A 25,127-nucleotide genomic window follows, 5' to 3' on the forward strand; every position below is an offset into this window, starting at 1 on the left:
ATCAGAGCACTTTTGTAATTCCAGAGAAGCAATAATCAGAATAATTCCAAATCAAATACTGTACACAGCAATAACACGATACTATTCAGATGTTAAAGCACAAATGAATAATTTTTCCAGTGACAAGATTATATAGTCTTCTACTTGACCTCCTGTAACAATTAGCATTTTCTAAAACAAAACAAAAAATCTAATGGAAAATAACCTTCTAGAAATTATTTAATATTTACAAAATAAATTGTTAGTTATAATTAGAAAGTCTGTTACTAAAATTATAATATATAGGACTGTGTCAGGTACGCCAGGTAAATTGATGGGGAATTCCAAAAACCTAGACCCAGACCCACATAAACATGTTTACTTCTATTAATAATGATAATTATGCTAAACCCATACACATAGATAATAGTTTAGCTATGTAATAGTGGTTTACAGATTATTTTTTTTAAATCAATAATTCCGATCAAGTAGAAAATAAACTTGATTTTGGACAAGGTTAAGCCCAACATACCATGTTACATTACAATAGCATAAAATGAAATATAAAAAAATAAACAAAACTAACAAATATTGCAAATTATATATACATAGCATTTTAAATTATTCTTGTTGTACTTTAGTGCAAATGGACGTCCGAATTATCGGCATTATATTGTAGTACGAATAGCCATATTAATTACGGACAATCTACCGCAGATAAAAAATATTATTACTTCTCACCTGCATTTCGATTATGTGCATTCTGCTGTAGTGAGAATGTACATCTGGACTTTCGGCATTATACTGTAATGAGAATGGAGATCTGGATTATTGGCATGCTACTGTGGTAGGAATGGAGATCTGGATTATTGGCATGCTACTGTGGTAGGAATGGAGATCTGGATTATTGGCATGCTACTGTGGTAGGAATGGAGATCTGGATTATTGGCATGCTACTGTGGTAGGAATGGAAATCTGGATTATTGGCATGCTACTGTGGTAGGAATGGAGATCTGGATTATTGGCATGCTACTGTGGTAGGAATGGAGATCTGGCTTATTGGCATGCTACTGTGGTAGGAATGGAGATCTGGATTATTGGCATGCTACTGTGGTAGGAATGGAGATCTGGATTATTGGCATGCTACTGTGGTAGGAATGGAGATCTGGTTTATTGGCATGCTACTTTGGTAGGAATGGAGATATGGATTATCTGCATGCTACACTGTGATGATTTAGATTTGCAGTTACATCGCGAGCCAGCATAATACGTAGTGTATATTTGGATCAGGCATTACATCACGCCCCAGCATAACACGGTCTGCAATGTTTGCATGGTTTCATAGAGAGAGTGAGAAACATAAACTCCGATATGCTGGCATTGCATATCAGCTCGGGCTAATACAATTTGAACACTCCAGAATATATCAACCAAAGTTAACACAATCTCATTATTTCCGGAGATATAAACTAAAGTTAACACCATCTTAACATTTCCAGAGATATCAACATCAGTTAAAACAGCCTTAAAGTTGTATTATTCTAAATGTATCCCGAGTTATATTGCACGGTGACAAAATTAAAAAGGAGAATCAAAGGCTTGGGTTCGAGGATTTTTTCTGAACAAAGGAATAGTCAATGGTGCATCTGTGCTATGATTACTGCCAATCAATGGTACTTTTGTGCTGCGATTACTGCCAGTCAAAGGTACATTTGTGATATGATTACTGCCAGTCAATGGTGCATTAGTGATATGATTACTGCCTGTCATTGGTACATTGGTGATATGATTGCTGCCAGTCAATGGTGCATTTGCGTTGTGATTACTGCCAGTCAATGGTACATTTGTGATTATTGTCGATCACTGGTACTTTTGTGCTGTGATTACTGCCAATTAATGGTGCATTTGTGACTTGATTACTGCCAATCAATGTTACTTTGTCCTGTGATTACTGCCAGTCAAAAATGCATTTGTGATATGATTACTGCCAATCAATTGTACTTTTGTGCTATGTTTACTACCAGTCAATGCTGCATTTGTGATATGATTACTGCGTATCAATGTTAATTTTGTGCTGTCTTTAATACCAGTCAATGGTACTTATGTGCTGCGATTACTGCCAATCAATGGCACTTTTATGCTGTGATTATTGCCAATCAATGGTACTTTTGTGCTATGATTACTGCCAGTCGTTTGTGCATTTGCGATATGATTACTGCAAATCATTGGTACTTTCGCGCTACGATTACTGCCAGTTATTGTTGCTTTTGTGCTCTGATTATCCCCAGTCAGTGGTAGTTTTGGTGGCTCTCTACAGTTTGGTATTTTGTAATGGGTTTGAATTTAAAAGAAAAAGAATTTTCTGGGTTCCTTCACTAATTACACTGGCTATTTAAAACAACTTTGTGCATCTTTGGTATTGTTCAAAGAAGTTCCTTTATTTTGGTGTCTGACTGATGGATGTAAAAGGGGTTACAGAGTATACAGCTTGGCCTTATTTGATATGTGCACCTTTCAAAAACTGCAAGCTCCACTTGGTCTTTTCACTTCCTGAACTTCAGAGGTAAATTATATATAAAAAAGGAGCCGATAACTGACTTTTTTTTACATTTTATATATTTGGTGATTGCTTCGTTGCACTTTCATTAGTGCTATTGTCTAATATGGCAAAATTCATGTTCCCTATTTTAATAGCTGCTAAAGATAATGTTCTTTAGATTAATTCAGGCTTAATGTTTAGCACGCTGTTATTGGATGATAAAGATATTGCACAATTATTTAATTTTTAAAATGTATTATTTCCATTCAGCGATGTGTGTCACGAGCTCATGGGACACGTGCCACTTTTTGCTGACCCAGCCTTTGCCCAGTTTTCACAGGAGCTTGGTCTGGCCAGTCTTGGAGCTCCAGATGAGTACATTGATAAACTTTCCACTGTAAGTTTGATTGCTGATATCTAATATCTATCATATCATTACTGCCACAAAAATAAAAGAAAACAAAATTTCATAAGATTTTGGACTCGCAACATATATATATATATATATATATATATATATATATATATATATATATATATATATATATATATATATATATATATATATATATATATATATATATATATATATATATATAATAATAATAATAATAATAATAATAAACGTGTCCTGAGAAATTCAGATGAGCTATCATGAAACTACATCCCTCCAATAATAAATGAAGTTTTCTTGGAAGCGGGAGTACTAATTAGATAATAGTATATCTGGTAAAGAATGCCGTTTGAAACCATGACCCGTGAATAGAGTCTCATTAAACTAAACATCAGCAAATGAAAAATATGCTAGAATTGTATTATTTCATTTTAAACAAAATGCGGTTTTAACAAATGATAATGACAACTGTAAGAAATGAAATAAAAAGCGCAAAATATGATTAATAGTGTTGTCCATCAAATTTGTACGTATACTTTTATTAGTAGTGTGATATCTAAAAAATATGTACGTATACTATTATTAATAGTGTTATCTATCAAATTTGTACGTATACTTTTATTAGTAGTATGATATCTATACAATATGTACGTACACTATTATTAATAGTGTTATCTATCAAATTTGTACGTATACTTTTATTAGTAGTATGATATCTATAAAATATGTACGTACACTATTATTAATAGTGTTATCTATCAAATTTGTACGTATACTTTTATTAGTAGTATGATATCTATAAAATATGTACGTACACTATTATTAATAGTGTTATCTATCAAATTTGTACGTATACTTTTATTAGTAACGTGATATCTATAAAATATGTACGTACCCTATTATTAATAGTGTTATCTATCAAATATGTAGGTATACTATGAATATAATTATGGCTCTCCATGTAAAAGTCTAACAGTTTTTAATGCATGACCCAACCCATCCAGGTTGTGACCGAATGTCGTATCACAAAATATGTTTTTTATTTATATCTTTTGGACAGGAATCGTAGTTTGCATTCCTTGTTATGATATAGGCAATCCGTTGTGTAAGTGCCGTTAAAACTCAAACTACCATCTTCTTTTCATCATTGCAAATACTACGTGTTTGTAATCTATTTTGACTAAATTCTGTACGAGAACACGTAATATTCGTGACAGATAAAATGTTTTAGCCAAGACACTGCTACGCAATTATAAACCAAAGGAATACATTCTGATTGCGTTATAAAACAAGTTAGTACGTGTTGTGCAAACCCTGAATATTGAATTCAGAGTTTGTTAATCGAACGATTTCTCTCATTTCAACACTATTTTTTGGGACAGAAACTTAAAAAATACATGTTTACATGTTTAAATTCATTAATCCATATTTGAGTTTATTTCGTAATTAGATTTATATTGATACGAGTTGACTCTTTTTATAGTTCATAAAGATACTACTCTGCAGCGAATGTATACAAAGAAACAAATTAATAATTAATCTTGAATCTTGAATCAACTGCCCAAAGTTCCAGCCATTGCATTCCGGCCACGAATATGGATGAACTATGACATCCCCCCCACCCCCATGAATATGGATGAACTAATGTATCATCGCCATGAATATGGATGAACTAATGTATCATCACCATGAATATGAATGAACTAATGTATCATCACCATGAATATGGATGAACTAATGTATCATCGCCATGAATATGGATGACTAATGTATCATCGCCATGAATATGGATGACTAATGTATCATCGCCATGAATATGGATGACTAATGTATCATCGCCATGAATATGGATGACTAATGTATCATCGCCATGAATATGAATGAACTAATGTATCATCACCATGAATATGGTTGTTGTTGTTGTTATTGTTGTTGTAGGGTTTAACGCCATTTTTCAGCAAACGATAGGCTATACATGGCGGCCAGTATTAATGGTGGAGGAAGAACCCGGGAAAACCCCAGAAAGAATCACCGACCCACGAGAAGCTACTGACAAGCTTTCTCACATACCCACATTGGCTGAATCCGAGACTCGAACCCACGCAGACAGAGGTGAGATGGCAGTGATACGTAACGGAGAGCGCGTTAGACCACTCGGCCACTCGGGGCCCCTCCATGAATATGGATGAACTAATGTATCATCGCCATGAATATGGACGAACTAATGTATTATCGCCATGAATATGGATGAACTAATGTATCATCGCCATGAATATGGATGAAATAATGTATCATCGCCATGAATATGGATGAACTAATGTATCATCGCCATGAATATGGATGAAATAATGTATCATCGCCATGAATATGGATGAAATAATGTATCATCGCCATGAATATGGATGAACTAATGTATCATCGCCATGAATATGGATGAACTAATGTATCATCGCCATAATTATGGATGAAGTATATTGTATTAATCTTGTCCATCAGCACGTACTTACAGTCATCAGTTTAAGTTTCGCATTTAGGTCAGTTTCTCGTGCAAAGGGGGGGGGGGGTTACTGCTGGGGCGTTCCTGTTCCATGAACACATTTTTTGTTACAACGCGTTTGTTTGATTGAATTTACTTTAGTACATGATCCATAAAAATAAATCATATTTAATTTGTGAAGCAGCCAACATTAATTTAAATATTGTAGAGGGATAACATTTAACTGATCTTCATGCAAAACCTAAAACTTACACATCAGCTAATGGACAGCTTTTATGCCTAATCGTGAAATGAAGAAAGTATTATGCTTTAGATGCGTATTAGATTTGTGTCAAGTGATAAAAATACACAGACAACTATGAATACACTTAAATACATAATGTTTTTTCTTCATAATTTTCATTTCGAGCAATATTAATCTGCGTGTTTGAAAATGTTATGTATTTGAAGCTTTCTTTTTGTTTCAGTGTTATTGGTTTACTGTGGAATTTGGCCTGTGCCGACAAGGGGGACAAATCAAGGCTTATGGAGCAGGACTTCTCTCTTCATTCGGAGAACTTGAGGTTTGATGTGTTTTCATGATAACTAAGTAAAATATGCTTGAATCTGACACTGCTGAGGTACACAAATTGGGCTGATTTTATGGATGTGGCCACTATAATATTATCTCATTAGTAGTAAAACAGCAGTGCTGAGTCCAAACTATGTAACCATTTTGCAGAGGAAGCTAGTTGTAGAATAGCATTACTGAAACCATACCATATAACCATTTTGCAGAGAAAGCTGGTTGTAGAATAACACAACTGGAACCATACCATATAACCAGCTTGCTGAGGAAGCTGGTTGTTGAATACTGAACCCAGAGTAATCAATGTTGCAAATTAACATAGTGGGAACATTTTACAGAGTATGAAACGAAAGAAGCTAATTCATAACGCCTCTGTTCAATTAATGCAAAATGTAACATGAACTATGACGCTATAGTGTTATAAGGTCAACGGCCGCATCCTTGCTGTCATCTTTCATTTGAATGAAATGAATAACAGAGTGGATCTCATAGGAATGTTAAATTTATAAGAAATGTATCAACATGTTTAATTGTTTAATTATGTTATAATCCTCATCTTGCTTGTAGCGACTTTAATTATTTTATTATTTAACAAGCTCCTTACATTTTCTGTCTAAAGAATACAAGCTTTATGTTTTGATTATCAAACAACCTCAAGATCTTGGATCACCAAGTAGACGTATTCGCCCATTATGTTGCAGTGTATAATACAAATGTACTACAACCTCGTTTATGCAAACTCTTCGGGGAAAACAAAAAAAAAAAAAAAATTATTGGGAAGGTGTGGGGAATTTAGATCCGAGAGCTGAAGTCCATGTTAAATAGGTCACTAATACACACATACACATCATAAATGTTGCTCTTTACCAACAGTATCCTTTATGTCTAAGTGTCTACTAATGCAGATTTCAGTATATTTATGCCACCATTACATAACACAAAGGTTTATTCCCTCACCTGTAGGTAATATTTAGGGAAGGATATATAAAATTCTAAGTACATGGTTAGTACTAAGGGAAGACGATATACGGACAAGGGGACTTCTATGTTAAAAAGAGAGGTAACACTATACGGACAAGGTGAATTTGACATGGTGGGACGATACACGGACAAGGGAAGATTTAACATGTGAACTGAACATTGTGGGAGGATATTCGGATGAGGGGAGATTTAGCATGGGAATTGAACATAGCGGGACGATATACGGACAAGAGGAAATTTAACATAAGAATTGAACACGATGGGTTTGTCTAGGGACAAGAGGAATGGAACATAGGGACTGTCTAGAGACAATGGTTTTTAAAGAGACAAACAGACATGGGCATACCTAAGCAAACAAACAAACAAACACATATACAATAAAAAGACCAAAAACTTGCAAGAGAATAGACATCTTTTCGAGACCATTAAGTGTTCATGAAAAAGGCCATGGGATTTAGCTAGCACCACGGAGTTAACAAAGGAACATTGCACAGGTCTTCTTCTCTTCCTCAAACCTCGTCTGACATCCGGGCTGTAGATTAAGATTCGCCTCAGGTAGCATTGTCTCTCCACATAGAGCCTTCGTTCCAAAAGGTCGTATCTTCGATCTTCGTGATAGCCATGATGCTTTCACATAAATGGGATAGTCTGAGTTGAACAGCATTCCCGATAAGAGGGTAGACGAATTTACCTTAGTCCGCGTCTTATCGTGAGAACAGGCGAATGGAATGAAGTGAGACCTGGGTATTTAAACTTGAAGAGCGGATCGAATCGGATTGACCTCTTTCACCAATCCAAACACGCGTTACAAAATTTAGTCATAGTGCGGAGTCTGTCTTCTAATCAGAAGAAAGCTACCTGTTACGTCACATACCCTATAAATCTGCACTAGTGTATGTGCACAGTGAATCGATGCGACAGAGTTGGAACATGACGAAAAATATGAAAACGAAGAATTTGGGTGCACCGACAGTGGAGACGGAGAGTGATAGCATAGCAGTGGCTACCAAATCAACCACAATCATACTTCCAGATTAAAATGATTTTAATTGGGATTTAGTGGATTTTCTTTCCTCTTCACAAGAATTTGTTCCAGTGCCATTACCTTTACCACCTTCTCCTTCCTTACTTCAATTCGAGGATTTTAGACAGAGGCAGAAAGAATAATTGGAGAATTTTTTGCAACAGCAGTAAGAAGCAGAATAATTCTTTCTTATTCAACAACAACAGCGAGAAGAATAGGTAAAAAGTAAACGAAATTAAGAAGAAGAAGCAGAGAAGAAGCAGTGCCTAGGAGAGAAGGAGGACAGTGAAAGTCAAACGCTCACGGTAATATTTGACATTTTGGCAGAGTTAAGGAGTCTGAAACAAATGAATCAGACTTTTTTAATACGACCCAAGAGAAAAAGACCTTCTCAAGCCAAACAGTACAACCCAGTCAACACTCCCACTGCTCCTGAGATACCGAGGAATCTATACCAAGTCATCAGCAGTAGCAGGCAAAGAAGTAGGCATTGACCGTTGTAAAGGTATAAGTCATGTGAAGCTCATTAGCTCCCGTTCCTGAGTTTGTTAAAAACAAATTCAACGGTTCTTTTCAGGGCCACTCACCTCTCTCGAAAAGATTGACTACTCAACGTTTGCCAAATCAAGAAAAACTTAAATCCCCTTTTGGGCATGATGTACGGGGGGGGGGGGGGGCTTATAATCATAAAATCAAAACCAAGAGACATGTTTTTCTTTTTGGTCTATTCTCGTAAAAGTAACAACAAAATTTCACAATACTACACTAAAAAGTTCATTGGCTTCGTCTTTTATTTTCACTCTCTCCGTTTCAATTTCTTCACTGTCACATGTTTTTCCTCCTCTTCTTTCTCACTTTCTTCTCGTCTTATTTTCTTTTCTTTCTGGACGGGTATGGGTTCTTCTTCCTTTTCAGAGGTACTTCTTTTTCAAATTAGGAAGCCCTCTCCTCCTCATGTTGTTTCTTGGATCGCTTCTCTTTTTTCTTAGGGCAGTCTGTATACCAATGTCCATTCTCCTGACAATGATAAAGGTATCTTGACCATCGTCCCTCTTGACGTCTGTTTTGCTATTTGACGTTTTGGACATTCTGAAGACCCATGTCCTTTCTTCTGACAGATGTAACAAGTGTCTCGACTTATATCTCTAAAGGAGGGGGAGTAGTCCGTCGGTTTCTCTGAAGAAAACTTTCGTATGACGCCTAGCAAAACTTTAATCAGAAGATCGATATGTGCTGACGTATCCATCTTCTTCAAGGATTGAGAGTGAAATAAATACTCTGAGAGAAGACACGCATCCGATATACAGGGAAGACACTCACCTTATATATATATATATATATATATATATATATATATATATATATATATATATATATATATATATATATATATATATATATGGCATTTAGCATGTAGTAATTCAATATTTTGCAATTAAGATGAAACGACCGCAAAATTTCATTGAGAAAGGAGAAGAAAGTAAGAGGCAGAAACGTGACATATCGCCTTGCACACGAGCTGAAGTCTTGGCTCAGATTCATGACAATGATTTTGAAGATGACTTGAGTGAGCAAGAAACAACAGCTATCACGTTTGCATCCAGACCCAGAGAGTCTACGCCAAGACAAAGCTCACCAGTAACACCTGAAAAGTATTACCAAATTTGAGAGACGGTTAAATGCTCTTTCAACAAATTTAGAATCACAGCCTACACGTACATGATGAAGTTTAATGATTTCAAGGCAGGCGTACCGTTGGAGAAAGCATAAGGGTTCATCACTGATTTGTGGGATTCTTTCTTAATCACGTTGAAACGACAATGTGAAGCCAAAGAAGACGGTTGCTTGACACTCTCCATTTATGACGACAGTTTGAAGTCACCCGTTTGAATCGAGTTTAACAGGCCAGCATAATTGACACCTCCCAAAGTCATCGACAAGATTCAACACGTGCATCAATTCAACGACAAGTTTCACATCACCGATGGCAAAGCGATGATGTACATGGCCCACGTTTCTTTTCCCAAAGGAACCGGACAACGCAGAAAAGTGTTACTGGTGGATGACCTTCGTAGCATCAAACACAGCATTGTCCGAATTAACATTCAGGACACGATGTGTTTAGCTCAAGCCATCGTCGTGGGACGGACGTATGTTGTCACGAATGATACCGCATAATGGAAAAAAGCCTTGAAAACTATTTAGAAATCGAACCAAGCCAAACAACAAAGAGAAGCAGAACTCATGTTACAGAAAGTCTATCCAAAGACACACCCTATAGCATTCATAAAATTCAAAAATTGCATGACGTCTTGGATCCATGCTACACATTGAAAGTGCACCCTCAAGAAGTGCGTGGAAAACTGTTGTTTCGAGGCGACAATTTCAAAGACCGAAAATACATACACGTCTATCTTAACGATGAAAATTTTGGTGCCGTCAACAGTATCCCCTGATTCCTCGGATACGGTTATAATTGTGGGGAATGTGACTATGGGCTTAACAACCAAGAGCAACACAAGCATTGCGGATCGAAATGTCCAGGATGTTTGACCTCTATACCCTGTCTTGCCGAATGACAAGAACAAACGCATTGCCCTGCTTGCCAGCTCACTTTTGTGAGTCCAGCCTGTTACCAACAACATTTGGAGACGAAAGGTTCAAAAGAAAAAAGTGCTTGCCATCTCCAGAGATTGTGCTCTACTTGTGGACTAGTTATACGTAGCAATATTACCAAGGCACACATTTGTCCAGGAAAGAAACGATGTCACATTTGTATCCAAACCGTGGACTTGAAACACGAATGCTACATTAAAAATAACAACCAAAACAGTCGGAGGAGGATAACCAGAAGAAGAAAGGAAACAAATTAATTGATTTCGAATGCGTACAAGAGATCGGCATTCACATTCCTAATTTCTGCCTGGCTCATCGAGCATGCGAGAAGTGCACCCAAAAACCTATCTTTTATCATTACTCTCTCTGTAGCAAGATTCCTGGAGGACGTGAAAAAATCTTTCGGGGACCTAACACGCTGGCCGATTTTGCCCAACGGATCTTAGACCCTATCGATTCCCCGTGGAGCCAAGAGAACAACGAACGTTACGAAGATTGTCATCGCTATGCCACGGTGATGGTTCACAATTTCTCAGAATACGATGGACAATTTCTTCTTTAAAAAAAAACGGAACAAAGCACCAAACATACTAAAGTCACTTTGAACAGAGCACAATTATTTCCATGCAAGTGGGACAAGCGCACTTTAAAGATCGATGAGCTACTTTGCAATGCCAATGAGTCATATGCCTAAAACGTTTGGAATAACAGAAAAGGCCTAAGGCTATTGCCGTACTTTTTAATACCGAAGCCACGCCAAGGCAGCGTTGAGGAACATTTCAACGATATAAAATCCGGCCAACTTCGTGTGGAACTACAGTTTGCGGAAGCTATACCAACGCGGTGAATGTCATCTTTTGTACGTAATTTGACAATACTCTAGACGTCAACAGTTTAGGAGAAGTGATTCTAGACTTTTAGAAACTATGGAAGACTCTTATCCCGTCTTTAGATGGTAAAGCCTCTTTGGAAATGGTAGACCAGGATGTCTTAGAAGCAGAACCAAAAGACAAAGACGAAGAGGGCATCACGATATTGAGATGGCCTGAACAAAAAGACTACTTAGTCTCCTGTTTTGCGCAGCACCTGGACAAAAATTAACCAATGACCCATTAACATTGTTACGGATGTCAAGACGATCATCACAGTCCAATTCAACACGATAAATGTCTGATGATGAGTCAAGAAGAAAAATTGGACGAGTATCTGGCTGACGCTTGGGGTCTCGTCTCAGAAGAAGCAGTGTTGCATCAGTGGTATAAAGCCTTGCGTGACCATTTCTCTCCTCTATTGACAGATCTGGAGAGCCAACGCATCGAAGCTCTCTTTCCATAGAGAACAGAGACGAAGCCAAGAGCTGTTTACTCCAGAGAGATTTTCAAACAGAAAGTTAGAATTGATGACTCATTATCACCTATGACAGACAAAAACAAATGGATACCTGGGAACTGCATTACTTTTTGAAAAACAGTTTGTACATCGCTTCTTGGAATCCTGTCGTGTGCGCTAAAGATAAATTCATCATCGCTAACCTAAAGGCAATCAAGCTTATGTCAACAACACCGACGACGGTCATCTTCCATGAATCCACTGGGTGGCCTTCTATATTCCCACCATCACAGTGTGGAGTATTTCGGTTCTTATTGATTACCACCAATGGAAGACGACATCATCGACTTTATGAGAAGAAATGTCCAGACGACACGATTCAATAATGTGAAATTAAAGGGCACAGATTCCATGGTGTGTTGACAATATTGTGTGTATTTTCTTCATCAACGCAGTTTTGGATATCCCTTAGAACATTTAGTGACTTTTTGGTCGCGACTCTTCTAGAAACGATGATAAAATAGAAAGATGGTTTTGTTACCATTATGGACATCTCTTGTCTTTAGCTAGGAAACGTAGTGTGCATCAATGGCCCCATGACATAAATCAGTGGAAGTCAAGCTGGACTTCACAACGTTCTCAACCATGTAACTAAGTTAATGTTTGGAGAAAAAAATGTTAATGTTTGTAATAATTGTTAGTTTCTTGGTTAGATGATTATGAATTAAAGTGTTGTATTTTGAAAACAATGGGTGTCTGTTGTTTTAAAAAAAAATTAATACTGCATAAATATATACATGCTGTTTCATCTCTCTCTCTATCGATCTGGGTTAGGCTAGCTGTATCGTTCCTACCAAAAACCGAAGAGATGTTTTTATCGCATCCGTGCTTGAGACATATAAAGCGGGACGGTCGTCAGTCTGATCGTTCATTGTTGACTTGTGAACCAGTGAAGATGACTTCCAAATTAGCCATGCTGAACGATGCTTATGTGGATTTACATCGTGTCTGGCAAAACCTGATCCAAAAGCCAGAAGAGACAGAAAATGTGACAATGATTAAGGCAGCACATGACCTGATAGAAGAGGTGTTTCGATAAGAAATCAAAAAGGAGAAAGAATAGTGGACAGAGAAATACAGACTACAGAAACAGAGAGAGCATCAGCATCAGCAACAACAAAGGATCAAGAAAGAGGATTCGTGGACTGTCGTCTGGATACCAAGGATGCTTCCTTCTCCTTCCGCAGAAGCAAATTGTATCCTATAGGAAAACCTTCAGCGAGACTGGGACGTAATCTAGGGGATAAGAGATTGAGAAAATTCCAAACAAACAAAACAGGCCTTTTCAGGGCTACTCCGAATCTATAAAATAGAGATACTACTCTATTGCCAAATTGGTGTATTTGTGTATTTGTAGGTAAACAGAAGTGTGTCTATAAACACTTCGTTTCCCTCGTTTTATGACAGTGTGGGTTTGTTGCAGGGTTTTATGTATTGGTGGTAGTAAAGTGTGTTTGAAAGTAAAACAGTCTTGAAACGGGTGTTTCGTTTAGATTTGTGCGGTCTATGCTTTGGTCGTGGTAAAGATGCCAACCTCAACTTATCATCGCCACGGGATACGATGACTAATACAACTACAACAACAATGACACCTCCCTTGGTGAGCAGCTTTCAGCCCATGACCAGTTTAAAGAACAATGAGGTTAAGATATATCTTAGTTCGAAGCGCTCAGATATTGAGGCAACGGAGATTACGATAACTCCTGAGAGACCTGGCCAAAATAAGAAGACCCGATTATCAAGCACTAACAGTAAACCGACACCAATAACTGCTGCAGCAATAGTACTAACAACATCAACAATGTTTGGCATAATGGCAACTCCAGGAATGGATCTATGAAAGGAGCCATCCGAAAGAAGATTGCTGATTTCCCCCCATGATAACAACACCTTTGACAACAACATCAGTACAGTCATTAACAACAACTACGCTGGAAGTAAGAGAACCAAGGCAAGATGAAAAAGTAAATAACTACAACAGGCGCTGCTGCAATAACTTAAACTTTAAAAGAAAAAAACAACTGAAAAACTGAAAACAACTGAACACTGGAAACAACTATTGTACAACACAACAACGGGCCAAGACCAAGAATCTACAAGAAAGACAAGGAAAGGGTAGCACCACATCAAGATGAACACTCAACAGAGAGCAGATGTAGTGAATTCTATATTTTACCAACTCGAGATATGGGGGTTAACACACCTATTAGACGACTATGAAAGAACAATTCTTGATTTGATCCGGTAACTATACTACATTTGAAATCTGAGCGCCAGAAATAAAAAAAAGTTAATACAAGCAAAGCGGGAGACAGAGAACGTCAGTCCCATAGGATCCCAATCGTGTCTCTGATGATCAACGAACTGTACAAAATTCACAACATACAGAACCAGCCCATCCAGCGTCACCACTAATGGAAGGACATGATGTTAGGAAATATAGTCGCTGTAAATAAGTATCAAGGAAGGAGAAAAGTGTTCTATCCACCGGAACACATAAAGCCTTTTTTATTTCTAGAGATGTAATCTCAACCCTTTTCAGGGCTTTCATCAGTTGCTTCTTATAGAGGGATTTCAAACTGGCATGAATTCCCGATTTGATAAAACCAAACAACTAAGCACGATCCTTCAGCTTACTGTTCCAAGTTTATTTTAACCCAATACACCTAACTTGGTTTACAAATTATTTGGTCACCCTGACCTAATACCATTATATTTTTATTTTTTTAGGATTGGAGATGCGGTAAGCTATCCAATTCATAACTTATGAAAAGTAGGAAAATTATTATCTGTGCTATACTTGACACTCACTACAATGGTGACAAACACCGAATTGACAATATGAAACACCCATTAATACAACTGGGTTATAATTTGATTACAGTACACCTAGGTGTTTCAGGAAGCACCAGTGAGCATTGCGCCCACTGCTGAGTCCCTTCCTACCTTCCCAGTCCAGATCACAAAGTATGAGTAGGTGTGTATCTATTCCCATTCATCATAGTCCCGTGGGACTTGATTGTCCCGGAATCGGACAAAATTAAGACACACACCTTATGTGCATAAAAGCGTTGGGAAAGAGGCTCCCTTCCTTCCCTACGACTAATTAAATATCCTGACACTCAGGAATAAACTAGTCGCAAATGCAATATGTGCGAAAGCGACTTTAATCCAACAAACGAACGAACGAACAACAGTCTGGCTACACATTGTTGACTGATGAAGAACAACAATATGAGCATAGAAGCAAAACTGCTAGAGCTCCAGATCCACCTAGAGTATGCTTGTCGCCTCCTAGACGAGCTGGCTGTGGAGGCTATTACCGAAGGAGCAAAGATAGAAGAGGAGAAGAAAACGAAAAAAGAGGAGGAAGAAAAGATAATAAAACAATACTTCCTCACCTTATCCTGAGGCAAACCGTGATACGACGTCTGTCGTGAGGACACCATCACCACCACAACGCCAGTCACAACCACCACGAGCACCGAGAGCCGCTGTCGCCCAGATTGAAATCTTGGAAGAAGAGTTGGAGAGGCAGAGAGAACAACCATGGGTGCCACATCATCCGCGGGTTTGGAATAGAAGAAGGATGGAACAAGTCTTCACTATCCCTCAAACTAAGGAATAGGATAGTGAAGCCACTCAGCCCCCATATGCGCTCCCAACAACCAGAATCATTTGGGAGCAGGATTGGAGCCAATGCTCATAAAGTCGATGATGTCGTCTTCCGCTGGTGGGAGGTACTGACCTTGACAAGGTGCAGCTGGAGCTCACAAAACAGCCCTTATCAAGGTAAATCAGAGCTCTAGAAAAGAGAGACTGATCGATTTGCCATAAGATTTTAGTGTTTTGTTGGTATGATAGTGTGTTTGTGTGTGTGTGTGGGTGTGTGGGTGTGTGGGTGTGGGTGGGTGTGTGTGTGTTTGTGTGTGTGTGTTCCAAACAAAAATTAAGGCCCTACCCTTATGGATGTTTTGTGTGTGAGAGTTGATTAGTGTGACCAGAAACACCAATTCACTGTGCTTGTGTGATAGTGTGTTTGGTATCGGTGATTGTATGTGATGTTTTGTGTATGTCTTTTTTGGAGAGAATAAAAGTCTTTCTTATCCACTATGTGTTGGTAAGGAGTGTCATTTCTTGTTAATAGTGTGTTGGTTTGAATAAAAAAAATATATCACAGTTTCTTTTATGTCAGCGCTGATAACTCTTTGGGTTGTTTAATATGTGATATGTGTAGTTTGTGCGAGGAGATGTTTTCCTTCATGTCCGTGTTTGAAGTATATCGTCAGTCATGCCAATCTCTCTTTTTAACATAGAAGTCCCCTTCTCCGTATATCGTCCCCCTTTACTACTATGGTTAAAGTCATGTGACATTGATAATTCAGGACTAGAAGTTTCATCATCTTCCTCTTCCTCGTCTGATTCAAGTGAGAATGATTCTGATGCATCAGTAACTGGCAGTCCTTCTCCGTGGGGTACTGGGCGTATAGCTGATGGAATATTTGGACAATGCACAGTCCACTTTTTCTTCTCTGACACACATTTCCCAACTGGAGGCATCGTGCAGAAGTAACAATTGCTGTTATGATCTCTTGGCTCTCTTCAGATCATTGGCACTGCAAAAGGCATAGATTTCCTTTTCCTGTTCAACCACTAAGATTTGTTGCACAAGTGTTGCAGCATATGTGTGGGACCCACCTCTTGTTCTCATATCCATTTTTGCAATTTTACAAGAATCAAACCAAGAAGCGCCGAGAAGACACTGAATAAAGACTAAAATATGTTCTTATATATACATAATAGTTGTATGACATTTGTTTCATATTAAATTATATTTATATAACGCTTTTGCTGTTTTTTAGGTGAAATATTATCATGCAAAGCAACCATAAACACATAAAAAGACCTAGGTTTACAATTTATGATTAAAACTCTGCTATCTACACAGTACACATAGACGTAAAATGTAAAAACTTAAACAGTAGCCATTCAGTTGTTTTAATGTCATATTTGAATTGAGCACATTAAAATCCATATTAAATAGCACATTTTATCACTGAAACAGAAGACTTTTGAAAACTTGTAAACCAGTGATATTTAAATTCTCTCTAAATCTTACATTTACCCTGGAACGATACTCTCTTACTCTTGCAATATTACCTACCCATATTACGATGCTCTTACTCCTGCATTATAATCTACCCCTGGAACAATACTCTCTTACTCTTGCATTATAACCTACCCTTATTACGAAACACTTGCTCCTGCGTTATAACCTACCCATATTACGATACTCTTACTCTTGCATTATAACCTACCCATATTACGATACTCTTACTCCTGCATTATAACCTACCCATATTACGATACTCTTACTCCTGCATTATAACCTACCCATATTACGATACTCTTACTCCTGCATTATAACCTACCCATATTAAGATACTCTTACTCCTGCAGTATAACCTACCCATATTACGATACTCTTACTCTTGCATTATAACCTACCCATATTACGATACTCTTACTCTTGCATTATAACCTACCCATATTACGATACTCTTACTCCTGCATTATAACCTACCCATATTACGATACTCTTACTCCTGCATTATAACCTACCCATATTACGATACTCTTACTCCTGCAGTATAACCTACCCATATCACGATACTCTTACTCTTGCATTATAACCTACCCATATTACGATACTTTTACTCCTGCATTAGAATCTACCCCTGGAACGATACTCTCTTATTCTTGCATTATAACCTACCCATATTACGATACTCTTACTCTTGCATTATAATCTACCCATATTACGATACTCTTATTCTTGCAATACAATCTATCCTTGTAAACGATATGACAATCACTCACAATCTACCCATGTACTGATATTCTCTCTTGCAATACAGTCTACCCCTGTTACGAAATTCTCTCACTCATGTAATACAATCTAGCAGATATTAAAATAAGGATAAGGGATTTTGCCAGAATAGACACAAAAACAGCTTCTCGATGTGCAATGGATGAATTACCAAAGATATCAAATGTAAAATTTATAGGTTAATCTATTTTACAATTTACCTCAGTCCAGGAAGTGAAAATGACCAATCGGAGCTAGCTTCTTTTTGAAAGTTGCACATCTGAAGTAAGGCCATGCTGTATACTCTATAACCCATATTATACCCATCAATCACACACTAAAATAAAGGGAATCAAAGGTTATATGAACAATATCTAAGACATAAAAGGTCTTTTTTAAATAGCCAGTATAACTAGTGAGGAAAACCGGGGAAATTTCTTTCTTTAAATATATATCCCTATGCAAACTATGAAACAGTAGAGCGCCACCATAATCATGAGATTGGAAGATACAAAATAGTTGTGATCATTGGAGTTTATTTATTTATTTATTTATTTATTTATTTATTTATCTATTTATTTATTTCAATTATTCATCGGAATTACAAAGTGCTCCGACTTTTGGATTTAGTAGCTATTTTTGAAATTTGTGTGTATTCATTTAAAGACAGTCTGGATTATATCACTGTGATTTATCAAGTCAACAAATACATCTCCTTAATACATTGAACTTCATTCGGAATAACACTGGAACACATTTGGATTACTCGATAGTTTTTTATTTGTTTTAGAACAATTATGACTATTTAGGATTCATTCAACATACTGTAAGTTATTTTAAATTTTTAACTTATATTTTAAGGAAATAATTTATATTTTGAATTTTACAAAACTTGTTGATATTCAACCTTTTTAAACTTAGTTTAAGACTATAGAGTCGTAAAGTTTAAGACTGTAGAGTCGTAACTGTATGCAAGTGGCGAAATGGCAGTAGCAAGTATCCAAGGGATGAAATGGTAATAGTAAGTATCTAATGGGTGAAATAACAATAGCAAGTATCCAAGGGATGAAATGGAAATAGTAAGTATCCAAGGGATTAATTGGCAATAGTAATTATCCAAGCAAGGGATGAAATGGCAATAGCTAATATCCAATGGATGAAATGGCAATAGTAAGTATCCAAGGGATCAAATGGCATTAGTAAGCATCTAAGGGAGTAAAATGTCAATAACGGATATTCAAGGCTTTGATATGCAAGCTCATTTTGATCTCTTATTTAATACTCTTTGTTGGAGAAGAGGGGAGATAACCTTTACCTTAAGTTTCATTCGCTTTTGCTCCTTTCTGTTAATGCAAGATATTTACAATTAGTTGTCACTAGTGTTATTATTTCATGTTTATGTATTCAGTACGGATGTCGCAGTTAACTTAGCAATTCTAATGTGATCTATTTCAGTACTGCTTGACAGAAAAACCAGAGCTGCGACCATTTGAACCGGTGAAAACAGCTGAACAGAAATTTCCAATCACGGAGTTCCAACCTGTCTACTACGTGGCAGATAGTTTTGAAACTTCTCAGGCGCAGATGCGGTAATTATATTCCGTTATTATTATTTCAGTGTAATTTATGAATACTAGAAAGAGGATTCAGAGACTGTCATGTCTTTTTTCATTATAGTATGAATGCAAACACTTGGAGTCATAGACTTGTGTATAATTAGCATCCATCTGAATTAAATGGTTGTGTGGTCTAGAAAACAGATGGATAAATTATGTTTTTTTCTCACATGTTACAATGCCATTATTCGTACGTTATTAAATGTTTCTGTAATAGCTCTGTGTTAAATATATTTAACTTGTATTGTGTAATTTACTTTTGTCCACAAAGGAGGGTAGGAGTTTGGGCTTACCTGACTAATGCCATTGTTTTTAAAGATGTGTACTTCAATTTGAGTTCAAAACCTAGCCTTGGTTATGACCTTAAATGGTTCTGGAAGCGAACTAGTATGCAGTTTTCCATTAAGATGATTGAGGGCTTTTTCTTTAGAAAATGCTTTTGCGACATTTATTTATTTATTTATTTATTTATTTATTCATTTATTCATTTATTTAATCTTAACATAAGTCTTTAGGGAAATCAAGTTTAATTGTGTTCATTTGAGAGAATTTAATTTATTGATTTTAAATTATTCATTGGAACTACAAAGTGTTCTTCACTCTAGGAATAAATTATTGTTATGGAAATTATTGTGAATTAATTCAATGATATTTTAGATTAACAAAGGTTGTGCACAAAATTGTCACTGATTTTGGACAAGGACAACCTAACACACATTGTTACATTATCAATAACCTACAATGAAATAATACAAATTTTAAATTTAAAAAAATGGCAAACAATTCCAATTATATATATATATATATATATATATATATATATATATATATATATATATATATATATATATATATATATATATATATATATATATAATAAGCATTCGAAACGTTTGCAAAAAGAGTATCCAAGTGATCAATCTTGCTGAAATAAAGTCTTATTGATTTTTCTGTAAATAGGCAATATGGCAGTTGTATCAGAATCAAGACAGACAATGAATAATGATGTAGTCCGCAATTCAACTTAGACCAAAATACGAATTTTAAATAGCAACAATTACAACAACTGCTTTTTGACTCATTTCGGACTACATGATATTTACCTGTAGTTAGGTCGACCAGACATAAAAAGTGCTGTTTGCATGACACTAACTTCAATGCTGCTGCACTTTTAAGATGCGAATATGCGGCAATTAGTGATTTTCTGATGACTGTGAAAGCTGCCCAGTCGACAACGAAAATCATGGAGTTTGCGCACAGTGATCTCAGTAGAAGGTCATACGATGAAGGAGAACAGTTCACCTGATTGAGATTTCACGAATTTTACTCTGCACTGGAAAATACAGTAAAATACAACTAGAAGTGTGAGATTAATAGAATGTGTTCTGTATATTAGTGTGTAGTAGGAAAAGCTAACCCGAGGAGCAGCAGTGTACTAACAAGGTGGCGGTTGCACCCGGTGCCAAAACCCCTTTGGTCAACATCATTTCCCCTGGCGCCATTTAACCTTAGCATGCCACTACCGAAGGGTCATATTTTGGGAGCAATGTTCTGCCGAGTTCCTACCCATGAAGTATGGTCCCGAAGGTTGGATTTTCCCATTCCACACCAATACATATGGCTGATTCTTTTTATCTCATTTCCCTATCCATTCTTTTTACGGAGACGCAAAATTGGCGTCAGCTAAAATTCTTTTTAAAAAAGTATCCAGTTCAAATTTTGAGATGGTTTTAATGCATTTAAATTGAAAATGAATATTTACATGTGCATGGGACTGAGGGACACTGTGACTTCGTGTTAGACTATATGTTGATTTACATGTAGGCTGTAGTTTACTGTTTTGTCTACTTGACATCAGCTGACGAGAATTTCAGTCAATCTTGGATGGAAAACATTATTTGGAAAGCTGTAAATGGAGTGTTGAAATCTCTAATGTTAGACGATGTTTCAGATGATACACATTTTTCAAACTGCAACCTTTTAGTGTTATTTATTGTGCGATAGTTCTTCAAGCTTTGAAAGTTTATATGGCCAGTTAAAAACATTTGGAGGGGGTCAAGAACAAACGTGATATGTAATCTTCCGTACTATTGTTGTCCTGACACTCATCTTTGTTAATGTTTATTTTCGGTGAGATTCGATACCCACGGCAAGCCTCTGATTTTATAAGTTTCTTTAGGCCTCTGATTTTATAAGTTCTCATAGGTTCAAGCAAGAACCAACTTTCATAAGGTCTTGAAATGTTTGGCATGGGTTTCTACAGCGAGATTAGATGGTCAACTTTGTTGTAATAATCTTTACAATGCTTGGATTTATAAACGAGAAAAGCAACTACGGGGCATCTCCTTGCGTTTTCATAGGTTACATACATGTAGATCTTGCCTTGTTTATTTTTTTTCATCAGTTCTTGCTTTGGTATCAAAATATACAAGATATTGGAGGCCCAGGTTTTCATCAAAGTTTAAAGAAACATCATCCTAGCACATTTCGTGATGTTCAGATTTGCAACTGTTCTTGCCAAAGTAATGTTTTAAAACCTGAATGTATTGATGAGGCTGGAATCAGTATCTTTACTCAGCTGACCTGACTTATGTCCAGGCTCGAATTAGTATCATTACACAGCTAACATGATTAATTAACTGTATTTATGAGGCTCGAATTAGTATATTTACCCAACTGACCTGATTGATACAATGCATTGATGAGGCTTGAATTAGTATATTTACCCAATTTATATGATTGATACAATGTATCGATGTGGCTGGAATTAGTATATATATTTACCCAATTTACACGATTGATATACACGATTGATATAGTGCATTGATGAGGCCAGAATTAGTATATTTACCCAGTTTATATGATTGATACAATGTATTGATGTGGCTGGAATTAATATATTTGCCTAATTTACATGATTGATACAATGCATTGATGAGGATTGAATCATCGTCTTTACATAGCTGACCTGATTAATACATTTTTAATAACTTCTCCATTAATCAGTGGGTCTACTTTCATAGCTTTTTTCCTTTCCTGCCACTCTTAAGTTGTATTTGTTTGACCTTCAATGCATGCCTGGTTTGGCTAAATTCAGAGAATGACACAATGAATAACTTATAATTGTGTCCTTTCCATTATCTGTCAAAACTGCTGATTATCCTTGGTATGGTTGATGGCTTATATTCACTATTTATTTTACTTCAAACAGAAAGTAAGAACCGAGAGAGGAGATTATCTAGTATGGTTGATGGCTCAGATTCATCATTTTCTTTACTTCGAACAGAAAATAGGAGATGAGAACGTACATTATCCAGTTAATTTCCTGTGATTTGATGAATTTCAGGTATTATAAACCTTGGCTGTCAAATTTGATCTTCCATGTAAAAAATGCACCCATCTCAATCAAAATTAAAGAACAATATACAATGTTTAGGAAAGTGACGATACCGGTCAATTTGTCAAAATAGTCAGTGCTGAGTTATTTCCCTTTCCACATAAAACAAAAATTGTCCCCTAGTAAGGATAAAGTCAAGGTTAAGGATTTTTGGCCCTAGCGTTTCGTCTCGAAAATTTCAGTTTATACTTATCAGAATTGTGAGAAAAGGATGTTCCCCTATTGATGTTCCGCTTGTAAAATATTTATCCATAATGACAACGTATGTGAGAAAAATTGCGATGTACTTGAGTCTCATCCGACGGGATGAAGTACTTTCAGTCGCTTGACGTCCTTGCAAATAAGATAAACTCAAATAACGAGAGTTTCAAGTAAAATTGAGAGGACCTAAGTCATTCATGTAAGCTTTGGGTTTGTTTTTTTACAGTGCATTTGCAGCGACCATTCCTCGTCCATTCACAGTCCACTACAATGCCTACACTGAATCTGTGGAGGTTATTACCGAAAAGAACCAAGTCATCGGCTTGTTAAGAGCAATCAAAGGTTAGAACTGCCTTTCTCTGCGCATCATGTGCAGCGAGATGTTAACAGCATAGACACAGATCAACCATAGGAGTATATGCTGGCAGAACAGAGTCTATGCTGTTTTACCACGAATCATGTTTCCCACCAATCCTGAGTAGACGAATAGTATTGACCCTGCTGAGCCATCGCATTATGCTATGACACATCCGGGTATCCACTGCTTCCGGTTGGGAGCACAGTCTGCACCAATGTATGCTATTATAAATGGCAAAACCATTCACACAGCTGTCTAAAATACTCTGAAATTTAAACATACTATAAAAGCGAAATTTGTGTACCTTTGCTGTGATGTTCACAAGTTCATTAATCAAAACCATGAAGGTATTTAATCGATCCAGCATACTATGAAATATAAACCTGCAAGCCTAATTGGGTGGGGATGAGGAACGTGTAGACAGGATAGAAAATGTACAGTAATATTTATATTTTCTTCCTCACTGAGCAAGTAGATAACTTTAGCGTTATAGCTAATCCTAAAATGCTTTTTCTTTTCTCTCGTAGTTTTAAGTCATCATTCATAATCGGTTTGTCTTGTGACCACATAACATTTTGTAGTCCGATATAAAAAACACAATGGGGTCTACTCTCATCTTTTCATTAAATCATGCAATTGGTGCAGACAAATAAATGTATCCACAACACATCAGTTTACATTTTGAACAGTTATTGGTATTTCGTGAAACTCATGAGTTCTGGTCCTTTCGGAGATTTTTACAGAATATTTGGGATTGAAATCATGTGCTTCACAACTTGTAAATCGACGGTGAATAACACAGACCTAGATTTCGTAGCCATTCTGAATTTCGTGGGGTGGGGTTGGGAATTTACTGCCGTTCTGTCAGATATGGCAACCAATTAGATGCAACTTAATCTCATGGTTGGCTAAATACAGGGATGTTCAATTCGAGTTACGTGATTTTAGCAACCGACACTTTTCTAAATAAACATTATGGCTTGGTAGATTTACTGACTGAATGCTTGACTGAATTAAATTACATTATGTTAATGTAAATGTCTTTTTTCGAGGTGTAAATGTGACTTAAATCACAAGAAATTAAAATTCGTTATGTGTTATGTCCCTTTTAATATCCTGTATTCACATGTTCCTCTCCCATTCTATTACATGAACACTTATTGTAAACATCTTCATTTCAGGTGACCTTGACCTTGCAGAACAGGCACTCAAAATGATCCAATAAAAAGGACTGGAAAAGAACTTTTGATAGTAGAATATACAATGATATATTCATTACGTTCTAGACCCACTGTATGTTAAGGTGCTGTGGATGCCTCGTAAAAATTAATGACAGCGGTGGATTTGCACGAACAGATGAACAGTGTAGGAAAGCTGATTATATATATATATATATATATATATATATATATATATATATATATATATATATATATATATATATATATATATATATACACTTTTAAGTCTAGAACATTTGTGGCGGTATTTAATGCATAGCTTATATACGTTTGTGATAATTACATGAATTTAACTTTGTTGCATATTTTGCCCTTGCTGATAACTAATACTTTTGGAGTAGATCTGGATTACCTTTACAGGATGCGGAATTCAGCGTGCGTAGAAAGGTGATAGTCAATGTGTGTGCAGTTAGGCCTCGATAATGCATTCTACATTTTATAAGAATGTCGTGGGAAGC

General features: G+C 36.5%; 1 protein-coding gene across 1 annotated transcript in view; it reads left to right on the forward strand.

Moving 5' to 3' along the window:
• LOC149773652 (protein henna-like) overlaps positions 1–24,888 on the forward strand; it is a 44,892-nt gene extending 20,004 nt beyond the window's left edge. Inside the window, exons 8-12 of the mRNA XM_089946242.1 lie at positions 2,789–2,915; positions 5,877–5,972; positions 19,312–19,445; positions 23,297–23,412; positions 24,610–24,888. Of these exons, the coding sequence (XP_089802368.1) occupies positions 2,789–2,915; positions 5,877–5,972; positions 19,312–19,445; positions 23,297–23,412; positions 24,610–24,653 (517 nt within the window). The 3' untranslated portion in view covers positions 24,654–24,888. The remainder of the gene's footprint in view (positions 1–2,788; positions 2,916–5,876; positions 5,973–19,311; positions 19,446–23,296; positions 23,413–24,609) is intronic.
• Positions 24,889–25,127: the final 239 nt, after the last annotated feature.

Source organism: Sinohyriopsis cumingii, unplaced genomic scaffold, assembly GCF_028554795.1.
Source record: "Sinohyriopsis cumingii isolate HCF-2022 unplaced genomic scaffold, ASM2855479v2 utg000622l, whole genome shotgun sequence".
Taxonomy (NCBI): Eukaryota; Metazoa; Mollusca; class Bivalvia; order Unionida; family Unionidae; genus Sinohyriopsis; species Sinohyriopsis cumingii.